Source organism: Anolis carolinensis, unplaced genomic scaffold (genome assembly GCF_035594765.1).
Source record: "Anolis carolinensis isolate JA03-04 unplaced genomic scaffold, rAnoCar3.1.pri scaffold_7, whole genome shotgun sequence".
In the NCBI taxonomy this organism is placed as follows: Eukaryota; Metazoa; Chordata; class Lepidosauria; order Squamata; family Dactyloidae; genus Anolis; species Anolis carolinensis.
In genome coordinates, this window is record NW_026943818.1 from 25,870,724 (window position 1) to 25,884,259 (window position 13,536).

Below are 13,536 nucleotides of genomic sequence, written 5' to 3' on the forward strand. Positions count from 1 at the left end.
ACACACATAGGTAAACATTCAGTGCCTTTACAGTCATATACAATGAAGACACACAAACACAACACAGGCAAAGGCTTCTCCTTTCATTTCTGGCTTCTGGAGCTGACAGATGGGAGCTCACCCCTGTTTGTGGATTTGGACTGCCAATCTTTGGGTTAGCAGTTCATCCAAACTTCAGGTCAAATATTGTAATGCATCAAAACTCCATATTTATCTTGATGGTGCCTTTGGTATTAATTTATTTCAGAGATCAAGCAATATGCATTGGCTGTTCGACAGTAATTCTCTTGACACCAGTGGGGAAAATGCTAAGCAATGTTCTGACTCTGTCTTATCACAATGAGATTTGCTCAGAGCTGCTGTTCCAACACAAGTCGCTTATAGTGTCATGTGGTTTGGATTAAATATTGAAATGTGGAATGTAAACAAGTGCCTCAATTTCTTGTAAATGATGGGAGATGGTTTTTTAAAGCAGAAATAAATCATGGGGACTGTTGAAGACCAACAGTCCCCAAAGTGGAGAAGGATCAAAGTTCTCACTTACCTGCTGGGCTCCTTCTTCACATTGCTAACACCTCCCTTCTATTTTTAGGATCATTTGAATTTTTACTGCACAGCTAGCAGCCTGGGAAATTTGATTCTCTCCATTAAGTGTGAAGAAGCAGACGGGATTGAATACCTAAGGATTATACTCAGGTACAGTAAGTGAAAGCAAAAGCAGGTTGTGGTCCAAAGGATGTATGGTTGAGTGTTACTTTCACTACCTTCTAGGATAGTGGTTGTAAAGAAGTGTATGTTTTTGTTTTGATTATGGATGACATGTTTGTTTGATTTTGTTTTAGAAGTCATGTTTGGCTATGGTTAAAATGGGTAAGTATTGGAGGTAACAATAAGTGGGGGAAGGTAACCAGCTCAGCATTCTGAGTCAGGTTACCATAGCAACGGGGGCGGAGCCAACCGCCGTTTGAAGAGAAAAGGAGGGAATGTTTTAAAACCTGTTTAGTCTGTGATCTGAGAACCACAGGAGATAGACTGGTTTCAGGTTTAGGGAAACCAGGGAAGCAGACCTCTAATAGGGCCAGACTAAGCAAGTTGGGTGACTTGTTTAGGGTTATTTATAGAGGCTGAGAAGAAAGGGAAAGTAATCCCAATAGATCCAAAAGATCAGTTAATAGTTTGATTGAAGAGGAGAAAGTATTTTGGAAGTTGGAACACCTCAACATCTATTTGTAACAGTTATTTAAGTGCCTTAAAGAAGTTATTGCAACCACAAGCTTTGTACATGAAATAAACTTGTTTTGTTCTTTAAACCATCTAAGTCTCTATCACACTCATATTCTAAACTAAGCAACGTTACCATCTAAAGTAAATCAAGAAAGATTAAAAAGAATAAATTATCCTCTGCCTGACATCTCCATAATTGGTGGCAGTGGTTATAAAAAATCATCATCCAGACATCTTTACATTTTGGTGACAACTGTATGGTGGGATTAAAAGGATTCCTCCCTGCCTCAGTTCTTCGCAGTGGTTCTCAACCTTTTTTTGACCAGGGACCACTCTCCCACATTAGTACCAAAAGGGTTACGAATCCGTGTTTGGTCAACTTTAGATTCAGTTTGGTTATTTGGGGTGTTGGCTCAGAAGATTGCTTTGGATAGACCACATCAGCTCTAGTTTCTGATACAGAACATATGCCACCCAGTAGTCACCATCTGCTCACCCACAGTACTAATGTGGTCTATCCAATGCAATTTTCTGAATCAGCACCCCAAATAATCCCAGGAACAAGTCTAAAAATGAAGACGCCAAGAAAAAAAATTTGGTTGGGCTGTGTTATTATCCGTAGTAGTAACAGTGAGACGTTGGACCATATTTTAGTTCTTGCGGACCACTGGTGGTCCACGGACCACTGCTTTAGAGCCAAGACAGAAGTAGCATAGAAGAACAAGAGCAACTGTTCTCATGGTTCCTTGTGGTTCTTTAATGGTTCTCACTATTCTTCCTGACTCTTTCAAGGATCTCCTAGACCAGTGGTTCTCAACCTGTGAGTCCCCAGATGTTTTGGCCTACAACTCCCAGAAATCCTAGCCAGTTTACCAACTGTTAGGATTTCTGGGAGTTGAAGGCCAAAACATCTGGAGACCCACAGGTTGAGAACCACTGTCCTAGAACATGATCTGGTCTAGTTTTCCAGTTGGGTGTTGGCCTATGCAAACATCTGAATAAGGTAGTGGAGCTGGCAGAAGGGATGCTACTCCTTTGGACTGAAACTACTTAGTAACGCTCTCTACACAAACCTTTTGCTAGCAAGTGGTAGGCCGTTTTTGTAGCTCTTTATTTTATAGTGACAAAGAAGCATTCTTTGATCATTGATCAAGCCCTAATGGCTTTTCCCTTGCTGTCCATCTGGCTTTTATCAGCACTGCTATCCACCCTGAGGGCAGCCAGGCTCTCCAAGTTGAAAGCTTGGAAGAACGTTTGCACCGCCCTCTCCCACAATGATGTAGCTCAGACCTGCACAACATACAGTCCATGGGGCTATATAAGATCTCCCAAAAGATTTCAGGTGGCCCACAACAGCTGCCAGGTGGAAGCAGCTCGGGCAACAACAACATGACCAACCTCTTCACGTGGGAGTCTGGTGATCACCACTGTTACACCCCAAGGTTGTGGGGGCACCTTGAAAACCACACTGGAGTCAGGATCATAAGCAAAGCAGTTTATTGAAGGATATATAAATGTAAGCAAATGGTGTTAAAAGTCTATAGAGAGAATAGTCCATAATATATTGTCCTTAACTGTTCAAAAGCAAGTCCAATAAAGTCTTTCAATATTGTAATCCACAAACGAAACTCCTTAGTTCCACCAAGAAGTCAAAGTTAGTCTATAGGCATTGTCCAAACAAGATGCTGGAAATCCACAAACTGTAATCCACATGGAAAGCAACCATTCAGGAATCGTAGAACTGAGGTTAACAAGGCAAGGTATACTCAAGTCACAAGGCACGAACTCGGCTTGGAAGTCATGAAGCAAAGCACGGGAGCAAGGCAAGGAGCAAGGTACTGGAACATAGATTCTTCTTCCATGGATTGCAAAGTTGACGCCGCAACGAGAACAGGAAGCGAGGCCCCTTTAAGGAGTTCTCTTATTCATTAGTGCGCCTGAGAGCCAAGCACCAGCTCCGTCTCACCCCCTCCCTTTGACTCCTGTCCTTCGCAAAAGATTCCCTCCAATCGAAAACCACATCCTCCTCCGCCACCACACCATCTGGCAAAAATGACCTTGACTGAACATCGGAATGTTCTCCAATTAACGGATCTCCAGTAAGCACAACTTCGAGCACCTGCAGAGCCATTGGGATTTCATCCAAATCCTGGAGGGGCCCAAAATCCGAATCAGACTCTGATTCCCCCTCCATCTCTTGCGGAAGGGTAGAACCTGACGGCTGAACCACAACAACCACCATCAATGAGAAAGAAATGGTGAATATGTGGCAGTAGATAGTAGAGTTGTGCAGTCATTTGTTTTCTTCCGGTATCTTCAGGAGCCCATAACAGTAAGGGCCCTCTTGGTACGAAAACCCACCCGAAACGAAAGCAAGCAGGAACCGATCTTGATTCCTCCTCCCCTATTTGGCACCACAGTTTAGTCTTTTTTATTTTTCCTGACATGTTCTTTCCATGCAGATCATCCCATATATTGCCTGATAGTCAGTCAAATTTACCGCTAAATGGCATTGCCCAAATATTTTGGAGGAGGGTGTTCAGATAGGTATCAGATTCTCAAGGGTGCATTGCAGCAGACTTGTCTAGAGATGCTTAATGCACTTTATGATAGAGTCGGGGGTGGTCTTGTTGTCATTCTTTGCATTTGAAATAAGTGGTTTCCACATCTGGTCTTCTACGATTAATTTGTTGGTGTATTTTATTTGCTTGATCTTCTGCCAAAAAAATAGAAAGGGGGAAAAAAAACACTGCAAGAGTCTTGAAAAATATCGGTCGTATTTATCAACAACAGCCACGAGTGCTTGACTAAGTCTTTTATTCTCCCAGCAAGCCATTAATTCTTTAAAGTGAGCAAGATTGGTAGGCTATAGCTATAAAAATCGTTGCCAAGTGTTCCTCAAAAGGACTAATTTTCGAATGTACTGGAATGCATCCTACAGAAACAGGTTTCTGTCTGAAGCATTGTGGAACATTTTGAAACGTACAGAAATGTTTGTCTTATTGTTTGATTTCATATGGTTTATTTCCTTCCTTCCCTCTTTCTTCTGTGCAGGTCCAAAGTGAAAACCTTACATGAAAGAATCCCCTTAGCTGGCCTTAGTAAGCTACCAAGTATTCCACAGATTGCAAAGGTCAGTTGCTTTGAAATACCGCAATGATAAAGAAAGCCTGTAGCATTTATGTACCAGTCTGAGGACATTATCACGCGAGGCACTAAAATGGACCTGTCTTCTCTTCTTTCATTTTGTCTCATTTCCCAACAGGCCTTCTGTGATGATGCGACTGGGCTGAAGTTTAATCCTGTGCTTTATCCCAAGGTGAGTTAAAAACATACTGTAACACAGTGTTACCAACACTGAACGGAGATGTGTTGTCGAAGGCTTTCATGGCCGGGATCACAGGGTTGTTGTATGTTTTCCAGGCTGTATGGCCATGTTCCAGCAGGATTCTCTCCTGACGTTTCGCCCACATCTATGGCAGGCATCCTCAGAGGTTGTGAGGATGCCTGCCATAGATGTGGGAAAAACATCAGGAGAGAATACTTCTGGAACATGGCCATACAGCCCGGAAAACATACAACAACCTTACTGAACGGAGACTTGGGAGATTATCACACAAGAACCAGAGGGCGGAAGGAACAATGGATAGCCACTCCCTCTATCACAATCCCATTTTCCCAAAGCATTTTAAAGAAAATAATGTTGCACTCCAGACCTGGAAACACCTATGATCACCACACCACACAAGAATCCAGGAAGTATAAGCAAACAGTTTCTTGTAAAAATATATTCTTACATATAAAATTCAGGAATAAGAAAGGAAGAGATATAATCCAAAAAGAATAACCAAACAATAATCCAAATGTCTCACAAAGTCCAGGAACATCCAAAAATCACAGTTCCAGTATAAGTCCACAACCAGGAAGATATAACTAGTAAGACATGAACAGGAACATAGAAAACTTCCAGGGTATATTAAATTCAAAATCAAAGCTTGACTTGAACTATGAACAAAAGAACTCAGGCTTAGCTTCTCACTCAGCACAGCATTGCCTTAACTGACCTTATGGTAAACAACTTGTGGCTTAATAGACACCCATAAAAGTATTCTGTTTCCCATGAATTTCTTTCACAACTTGCCCATGTAATCTTGCTGAATGGCATGCTGATAATCAGCTCTGATTTGTAAATGAAGACTTTTGTTGATCTCTGTAGCTGCAAGTGGGTTCCCATGAGAACCCTCCTTATCACTCAGCTCTTCACTCAATTCCTCATCTGCTGTTGCTGCTTCTGACTCCCCTGCACTTTTTAGAGCTGGTTTTCTCACAGAGAGCCATCATTTCCCAGACTTGAGGGCCCATCACTCTGAGCCATAAGGAAGCTCACAATCCTTTCTAAATCATCATTGGAACCTAACCAATTTGAACAAATAATACAAAATGGTAGTGATATAGATGATTATAAAAAATTGAAAGGTGTAACTGGTAGAATCTATAGAATATTGGGTGGAATAAAAGAAGGAGAGAGAAAAAATACCACTCTTATGGAAATATGGGAGGAGTAATTAGAGATGAAAATAAATGAAATGGAATGGTCGCAATTGTGGAAACAAAGGCACTTGAAAAATTTATCAATAAGAGTTAAAGAAAATTATTATAAGATAATTTGGAAATGGTATTTAATGCCATTAATAATGTCAAATATTAATAAAAAACCATCCCAAAATTTGCTGGAGAGGCTGTCAGGAAGTGGGAACATATATACATATGTGGTGGCATTGTAAATATGTAAGGAAATTTTGGTATAAAATATTTAAAGAGATAGAGCAGGGGTCCTCAAACTTTTTAATCTGAGGGCCGGTCTACAATCCTTCAGACTGTTGAGGGGCCGGATTATCATTTGAAAAAAAAAAATACAAACAAATTCCGATGCACACTGTACATGTCTTATTTGTAGTGCAAAAACAACAACAACCACAACAACAACAACAACAACATCAACAACAAGAACAATGAAAGAACAATACAATATTTAAAAATAAAATTTTTAACCAACATACATTTATCAGGATTTCAATGGGAAGTGTAGTCCTGCTTCTGGCCAATGAGATAGTCAAGTTAATTAGGGTTGTTGTTGTTGTTGTGTGCCTTCAAGTCATTTCAGACTTTGGGCAAGCCTAAGTCTAAAATTTATTTATTTATTATTTATTTATTTACTGCATTTATTTACTACATTTGTACCACACCCTTCTCACCCCAAAGAGGACTCAGAGTGGCTTACAAATTATATGTACATACAATGTATTATATTATTAGCATAGCACAATATTAGCATTATATATTACTATATTGAACTATACCACTATACTGTATTATTATTAGTAATATTATATGTAATATAGAATATATAATTAATATTATTATATGGTATTATTATTAGTGTTATATTGTACTACATTATAATATTATTATCAATATTATATGTATATACAATATATTATATTATAAAACCGAGGGCGGGGGCCAGGTAAATGACCTTGGAGGGCCGCATCTGGCCCCCGGGCCTTAGTTTGGGACCCTTGTGATAGAGGATATAATGAACATCAAATTGGAAAGAAGCCCTGGTATTGCATTATTATCCATTTATAATAACAATAAGATGGATAAAAAAGAAAAAGAAGCAATAACAAATTTATTGACAATAGCAAGATTGCTTATAGCAAGGAACTGGAGAAAAGTAATAGATGTTCAGATTGAAGAATGGTATAAGGAAGTATGGAAATTGGCAATAAATGATAAGCTAACATGCAAGTTAAAAGTTAAAAGAGGGATATGGAAAAAAATGATTTTGAGGATGTATGGGGGAAATTTATTGAGAAAGGACTCCAAAAAAGGGATGGAGGGCTACCCTCTCAGGAAGAAATGAGATTTTGGTTAGACAATGCATAAGAAATGGCTCGGGGTGGGAGGGGGGGATACACAGTGGTGAAGAAATATAGACAAATGTTAACGATGTAGTAGATCATCAACAGTAGATATAAAAGAATGATGCAAGTATTGTACGATACATTAAATATCTGCTGATATAAGTAATTATTGTATGAAAAAGTTTAAATTCAATAAAAACTATTAAAAAAAATCAGTTAAACCAGTGGTTCCCAAACTTATTTGGCGTACCACCTCCTTTCCAGAAAAAAATACTACCCAGCACCCCCTGGAAATGGGGGCGTGGCTTAGAGGGGTGGGCGTGGCTCCTGCTCAAGTGGGCGGGGCTGAGCCTCTCCCCTAGTCCAAGATGCAGGGCTGGGAGGGGGAGGGGGAGGTGGACGGGGTCACAAATGGGCGGCCAGAGCTGGGATGGGCGGAGTTATGAGCACTGAGGCAGGGCTGAGCTTCTATCCCTGTCCTGCGGCGCCTGCCAGGACACAGGGGGCGGGGCTAGAGGAGGGGCGGGGCCTCTTCCCAAGTGCCTGACAGGGCTGAACCACTATACCCCGCCCCCATGTTCTAACAAGCGCCTCAGGGGAGGTATACAGAGGCCCAGCCCTGTCTCGCACTCTTGGGAAGAGGCCCTGCCCCAAGCCCTGCCCTTTAAAAGGCCTCTCCGGAGATATATAGAGGCTCAACCCTGTCTCAGTTCTAAAAGGCCTCTAAGGAGATATATAAAGGCTCAGCCCTGTCTCAGTTCTAAAAGGCCTCTCAGGAGAGGCTCAGCCCTGTCTCGCACTCTTGGGAAGAGGCCCCGCCCCTTCCCTAGCTCCGCCCTCTGTGTCCCAACAAGCGTCTCAGGAGAGGTATAGATTCTCAGCCCTGACTTGGGCTCTTGGGAAGAGGCCCCGCCCCTCCACTAGCCCCGCCCCCGTGTCCTAATAGGTGCCTCAGGAGAGAGGTAGAGGTTCAACCCTGTCTCGCACTCTTGGAAGAGGCCCACCTATAAGCGGAATACATAAATCAATTTTTCTAAATCTTCTTTCTTTTATGCTTTCACCACCCCCTTACAGTTATTCATCGCCCCCAAATGTACCTGTGGCCATCACTACCCCCCGGATCACTGCAGCGCCCACCAGGGGGCGGTAGTGCCCACTTTGGGAATCACTGAGTTAAACCATCGGTCTCTGGTGACTGATCGACAACAATTATATACAATGTTCCCCCGCTACTTCGCGGTTCACTTTTCGCTCCCTCGCTGTTTTGCGGGTTTTAAATTAATATTAATGTACACATTTATTGAGGTATTTTAGCTGTTTTGCGGGTTTTTGCGGTGTGCCAAGGGTTTTGGAAGGGGGGAAAGGGGGAAACAAAGGGAGGGTAGTTAAGGGTTGGAAATAAAAAAGGGTTATTTAGCTTCCATTCTTCTTCTCTGCCGGTGTACTGTATATTGACACTGCTAAAATAAAGTACAGACTGCATTGTAGTAAGTGGTCTGTGGTTTGCTCTCCTCCACCCATAGAATAAATATATATTTATTTATTTATTAGCGACATTTATATCCCGCCTTTCTCACGCCGAAGGGGACTCAGGGTAGCTTACAAGTTATGTATACATACAATATATTATATTATTAGTATAGCACAATATAAGCATTATATATTATTACTAGCTGTGCCCAGCCACGCATTGCTGTGGCATTGTCTGGTGGTGTTGGTGAGAACTTGTTGAGGTAGTGGTGGTATTGAATGTCTGTTGTATGGTTGTCTTTATGTTTAGTATGCATTTGGTTGTTTGTGTACTGTGAAAGTGGTGAGGGTAGAGGGGGGTCTATGTCCCTGTGTAGTAGTGTATAGTATTTATACGTTGTGCATGTGTTGTGAATGCTTGTATTGTGTCCTGCTGCATAGTAGGAAGGGTTGGGCTGGATGGCCCTTAGGGGTCTCTCCAAACTCTTGGCTTCTATTATTATTATTATTATTATTATCATTATCATTATCATCTTCATCATCATTATTATGTAGAGGCTGGATGGCCATCTGTCAGGAGTGCTTGGATTGTGTCCTCCTGCATGGTAGAAGGAAGTTGATCTGGATGATCCTTAGGGGTCACTGCAAACTTTAGGATTGTATGATGATGATGTTATTATTATTATTAGTAGTAGTATTAGTATTGAGAGACTGGGTGGCCATCTGTTGGGAGTGCTTGGATTGTGTCCGGCATGGCAGAATTGGGTTGGACTGGATGGCCTTTAGGGGTGTCTCCTAACTGTCTGATGCTATGATTCGATGTGTATTATTATTGTGCAGATATTGGATGGCCATCTGTCAGGAGTGGTTGGATTGTGTCCTCCTGCATGATATAAGGAAGTTGAACTGGATGATCCTTAGGGGTATCTGCTAACCTTAGGATTGTATGATATTATTATTATTATTATTATTATTATTATTATTATTATTATTATTATTATTATTGAGAGGCTGGCTGGCCATCTGTTGGGAGTGCTTGGATTGTGTCCTCCATGGAAGAATTGGGTTGGACTGGATTACCACAGTAATAATTTCATATTACAGTAGAATCTCACTTATCCAACATTTGCTTATCCAGTGTTCTGGATTATCCAACGCAGTCTGCCTTTTAGTAGTCAATGTTTTTGTAGTCAGTGTTTGAAATTCATTGTGATATTTTGGTGCTAAATTTGTAAATACAGTAATTACAACATAGCATTACTGCGTATTGAACTACTTTTTCTGTCAAATTTGTTGTATAACATGATGTTTTGGTGCTTAATTTGTATAATCATTACCTAATTTGATGTTTAATCAGCTTTTCCTGAATCCCTTCTTATTATCCAACATATTCACTTATCCAACTTTCTGCCGGCCTGTTTATGTTGGTTAAGTGAGACTCTACTGTATATTTATAATCTTATATTATCTCTTAGAACTGGATTATATGAGGCCCCTTCTACACAGCTGTATAAAATGCTCATTGAAGTGAATTATCTGGCAGTGTGGACTCAAGATAATCCAGTTCAAAGCAGATCATATAAGATTATAAATGGGTAATATAGCTGTGTGGAAGGGCCTTAAGTCTACACTGTCATATAATCCAGTTAAAATCAGATAATCTGTATCTTATAGGCAGTGTGGAAGAAGCCTGAGGCCTAACTGTGCCTGTCCCCTGGGCTGAGTGGGTTGCTCGGAGACCAAGTGAACAGAGTTTAGCCTTCTAACTGGCAGCAATTGGATAAAAAACAATTATCCCTCTCCCTCTAATTAGGACTTTATTTTTCTTTTCATTTTGTTGTATGAACGTAGAGGCATGGATGAGGGGTTGTGTTGCCAAGTTTAGTGTTTCTGGGATGTGTAGTTTTGTCCTAGGCCGAATTTTTTAAAATCCTTTTGTATATATAGATATTGTACTATATATTGCAATATTATTAGTAATATTTCATGTAATATAAATATACAATTATAATAGTGTATTATTATTATTATTATTATTATTATTATTATTATTATTACATTGTATTACATCATAATATTATCATCATCATAATATTATTATATATAGTGTTCCTACTTCACGGATTTTCACTTATTGCGGGTGGTCCTGGAACGTAACCCCTACGATAAGTGAGGGAACACTGTAGTCAATATTATGCCTGTCAAAACATGCAACATGATTTCCTTAATTCTGTGTTTCTCCATAGTTGAAATAGAGGTGCTTGGTTCCTGTTGACATAACTCCCTTTGATGCATTTCTCCAATTTTGCGACGTCCTCCTAGAAATGCCGAGTGGCACTTAGGTTACGTCCGCTGGGCGCTTGAATAAACTATGCAATTACAGACAAGTGTGCTTGTTTTTCATGTTCTACATAGCTGAGTTTTGATCTCAATTTGAAAAGAGAGAGCAAAAAGGAATTGGGTGGAGTGAGGGAAGGGGAGAGAGAAGGAGAATGAAAGAGATGCCGAAGCAAAGAAATGATCTCCACAGGAGAGGAACAATGTGAGGAAAGGGCATCAAGGACATCGTGATGCGGGAACAAAACCGAAAGGCCAATGCCCTTTCAAATTCTTTGTGGCTGAGCAAAAGAGGCAGTTTCCATGAGGATAATATAGTGAGAGGTATGGATACAAGGGTTGAATGAAAAGTAATGCCTCCACCTTCGTAACTCCTCAACAGATGGCAGTCCTGGTATGCGGCAGGTACTGGCTTGTTCAGTAGACTCTTCTTTACAGTTAGTTCCAGTTGGAAGAAAGTCTTAGCATTGAACGGTTGTGTTGTTAAAGTGCAAAGTAAGGAACCCTGCGCAACGTGCAGTCATTGAATTCTTGACACAGAAGGTGTCACCCCAAAGGAGGTTCATCAGACTTACTTACTTACTTACTTAGGCGATCCCTCGTAGCTCGAGGACGATTGTCTTCCATCTTGGGGGTGGGTTCTTAGGTGGCTGAAGAGACCTATTCTTGACCCGCATATTCTCCCGCAGTGCGGACATCAGTTTCCAGGTGGAAGGAGGTCCCGGTCAGGGTTAGCTTGACGCTCCTTCCTCTTGGCACGTTTCACCCTTAGGCCCTCCGTTCGTGCCTCTTCGAACTCCGCAGCACTGCTGGTTACAGCTGACCTCCAGTTAGAGCTCAAGGGCCAGGACTTCCCAGTTCTCAGTGTCTATGCCACAGTTTTTAAGGTTGGCTTTAAGTCCATCTTTAAATCTCTTTTCCTGCCCACCAACATTACATTTCCCGTTCTTGAGTTCGGAGTAGAGTAACTGCTTTGGGAGACGGTGTTCGGGCATTCGAACAACGTGGCCAGTCCAGCGGAGTTGATGGCGTAGGAGCATCGCTTCAATGCTGGTGGTCTTTGCTTCTTCCAGCACGCTGACATTTGTCCGCCTGTCTTCCCAAGAGATTTGCAAGATTTTCCTGAGGCAACGCTGATGGAAAAGCTCCAGGAGTTTGGTGTGACATCTGTAGACAGTCCACGTTTCGCAGGCGTAGAGCAGGGTTGGGAGGGGAATGGCTTCGTAAACAAGCACCTTGGTATCTCTACGGATGTCACGGTCATCAAACACTCTCTGCTTCATACGGAAAAATGCTGCGCTCGCAGAGCTCAGGCGGTGTTGTATTTCAGTGTCTATGTTGACTTTTGTGGAGAGGTGGCTGCCAAGGTAGCGGAAGTGGTCAACATTTTCTAATGTGACACCATTAAGCTGTATTCCTGGCATTGCAGAGGGATTAGCTGATGCCTGTTGGAAGAGCACTTTGGTTTTCTCAATGTTCAGTGAGAGGCCGAACTTCTTGTATGCTTCTGCGAAAGTGTTTAGAGTGGCTTGTAGGTCTTCTGAATGTGCACAGACTACGTTGTCATCAGCATATTGGAGTTCTATAACAGATTTTGTGGTGACCTTGGTTTTGGCTCTCAGTCTGCTGAGGTTAAATAGCTTGCCATCTGTCCGATAGATGATTTCCACTCCTGTGGGAAGCTTCCCATCAACAAGGTGAAGTATCATAGCGATGAAGATGGAAAATAAGGTGGGGGCAATAACACATCCCTGCTTGACACCTGATTCCACCTTAAATGGGTCACTTTGGGAGCCGTTGCTGTCCAAGACTGTTGCCATCATGTCATCACGGAGGAGCCGCAGGAGGTTCACAAATTTGTCAGGGCACCCGATTTTTTGGAGGATGGTCCAGAGAGCGCTGCGATTCACTGTGTCGAATGCCTTTGCAAGGTCAATGAATGCCATGTACAGAGGATGGTTTTGTTCCCTGAATTTTTCCTGGAGCTGTCGAGCAGTGAAGATCATGTCCACTGTTCCTCTGGAGGGGCGGAAGCCATTCTGGGATTCTGGGAGGGTGTCTTCTGAGACAGGGAGAAGGCGGTTTGCAAGGATTCTTGCGAGGATTTTCCCGGCGGAGGTTAGAAGGGAGATACCACGATAGTTCCCGCAGTGTGTTCTGTCCCCTTTCTTGAAAAGGGTGATGATGGTGGCATCCTTGAAGTCAGCTGGGATTTTCTCGGTCATCCACACCTTTTCAATGAGCTGGTGGAGTTGTCCACCCTCTTTGAAGATTTCAGCAGGAATCCCATCAGGTCCGCTGGCTTTGTTGTTTTTTTGTTGGCTGATGGCATTGCTGACTTCTTCCAAACTAGGCAGTGCTGCAAGCTCATCCCTGGTTTGTTGTTGCGGGATTTGTGAGAGGGTCTCTTCGGCCACATTGGAGCTGCGATTCAGCAGGTTCTGGTAGTGCTCTTTCCAACGTAGTGCAATTGATATTTTGTCCTTCAGGATTTTGGTTCCATCTGATGAGCGTAGGGGCTGTATGCCATGGTTTCTTGGTCCATAAATGATCTTTGTGGCTTTGAAAAATCCCTGAG

The 13,536-nt window shown here is 42.0% G+C and overlaps 1 protein-coding gene across 8 annotated transcripts in view; it reads left to right on the top strand.

Annotated features, from left to right (window-relative positions):
- rap1gap2 (RAP1 GTPase activating protein 2) overlaps positions 1-13,536 on the top strand; it is a 173,809-nt gene that overhangs the window by 135,862 nt on the left and 24,411 nt on the right. For all 8 annotated transcript variants that reach the window (XM_062960448.1, XM_062960452.1, XM_062960454.1 and 5 more), the window contains 3 exons: positions 593-696; positions 4,279-4,357; positions 4,490-4,543. In XM_062960448.1, coding sequence (XP_062816518.1) covers positions 593-696; positions 4,279-4,357; positions 4,490-4,543 — 237 coding nt within the window. The remainder of the gene's footprint in view (positions 1-592; positions 697-4,278; positions 4,358-4,489; positions 4,544-13,536) is intronic.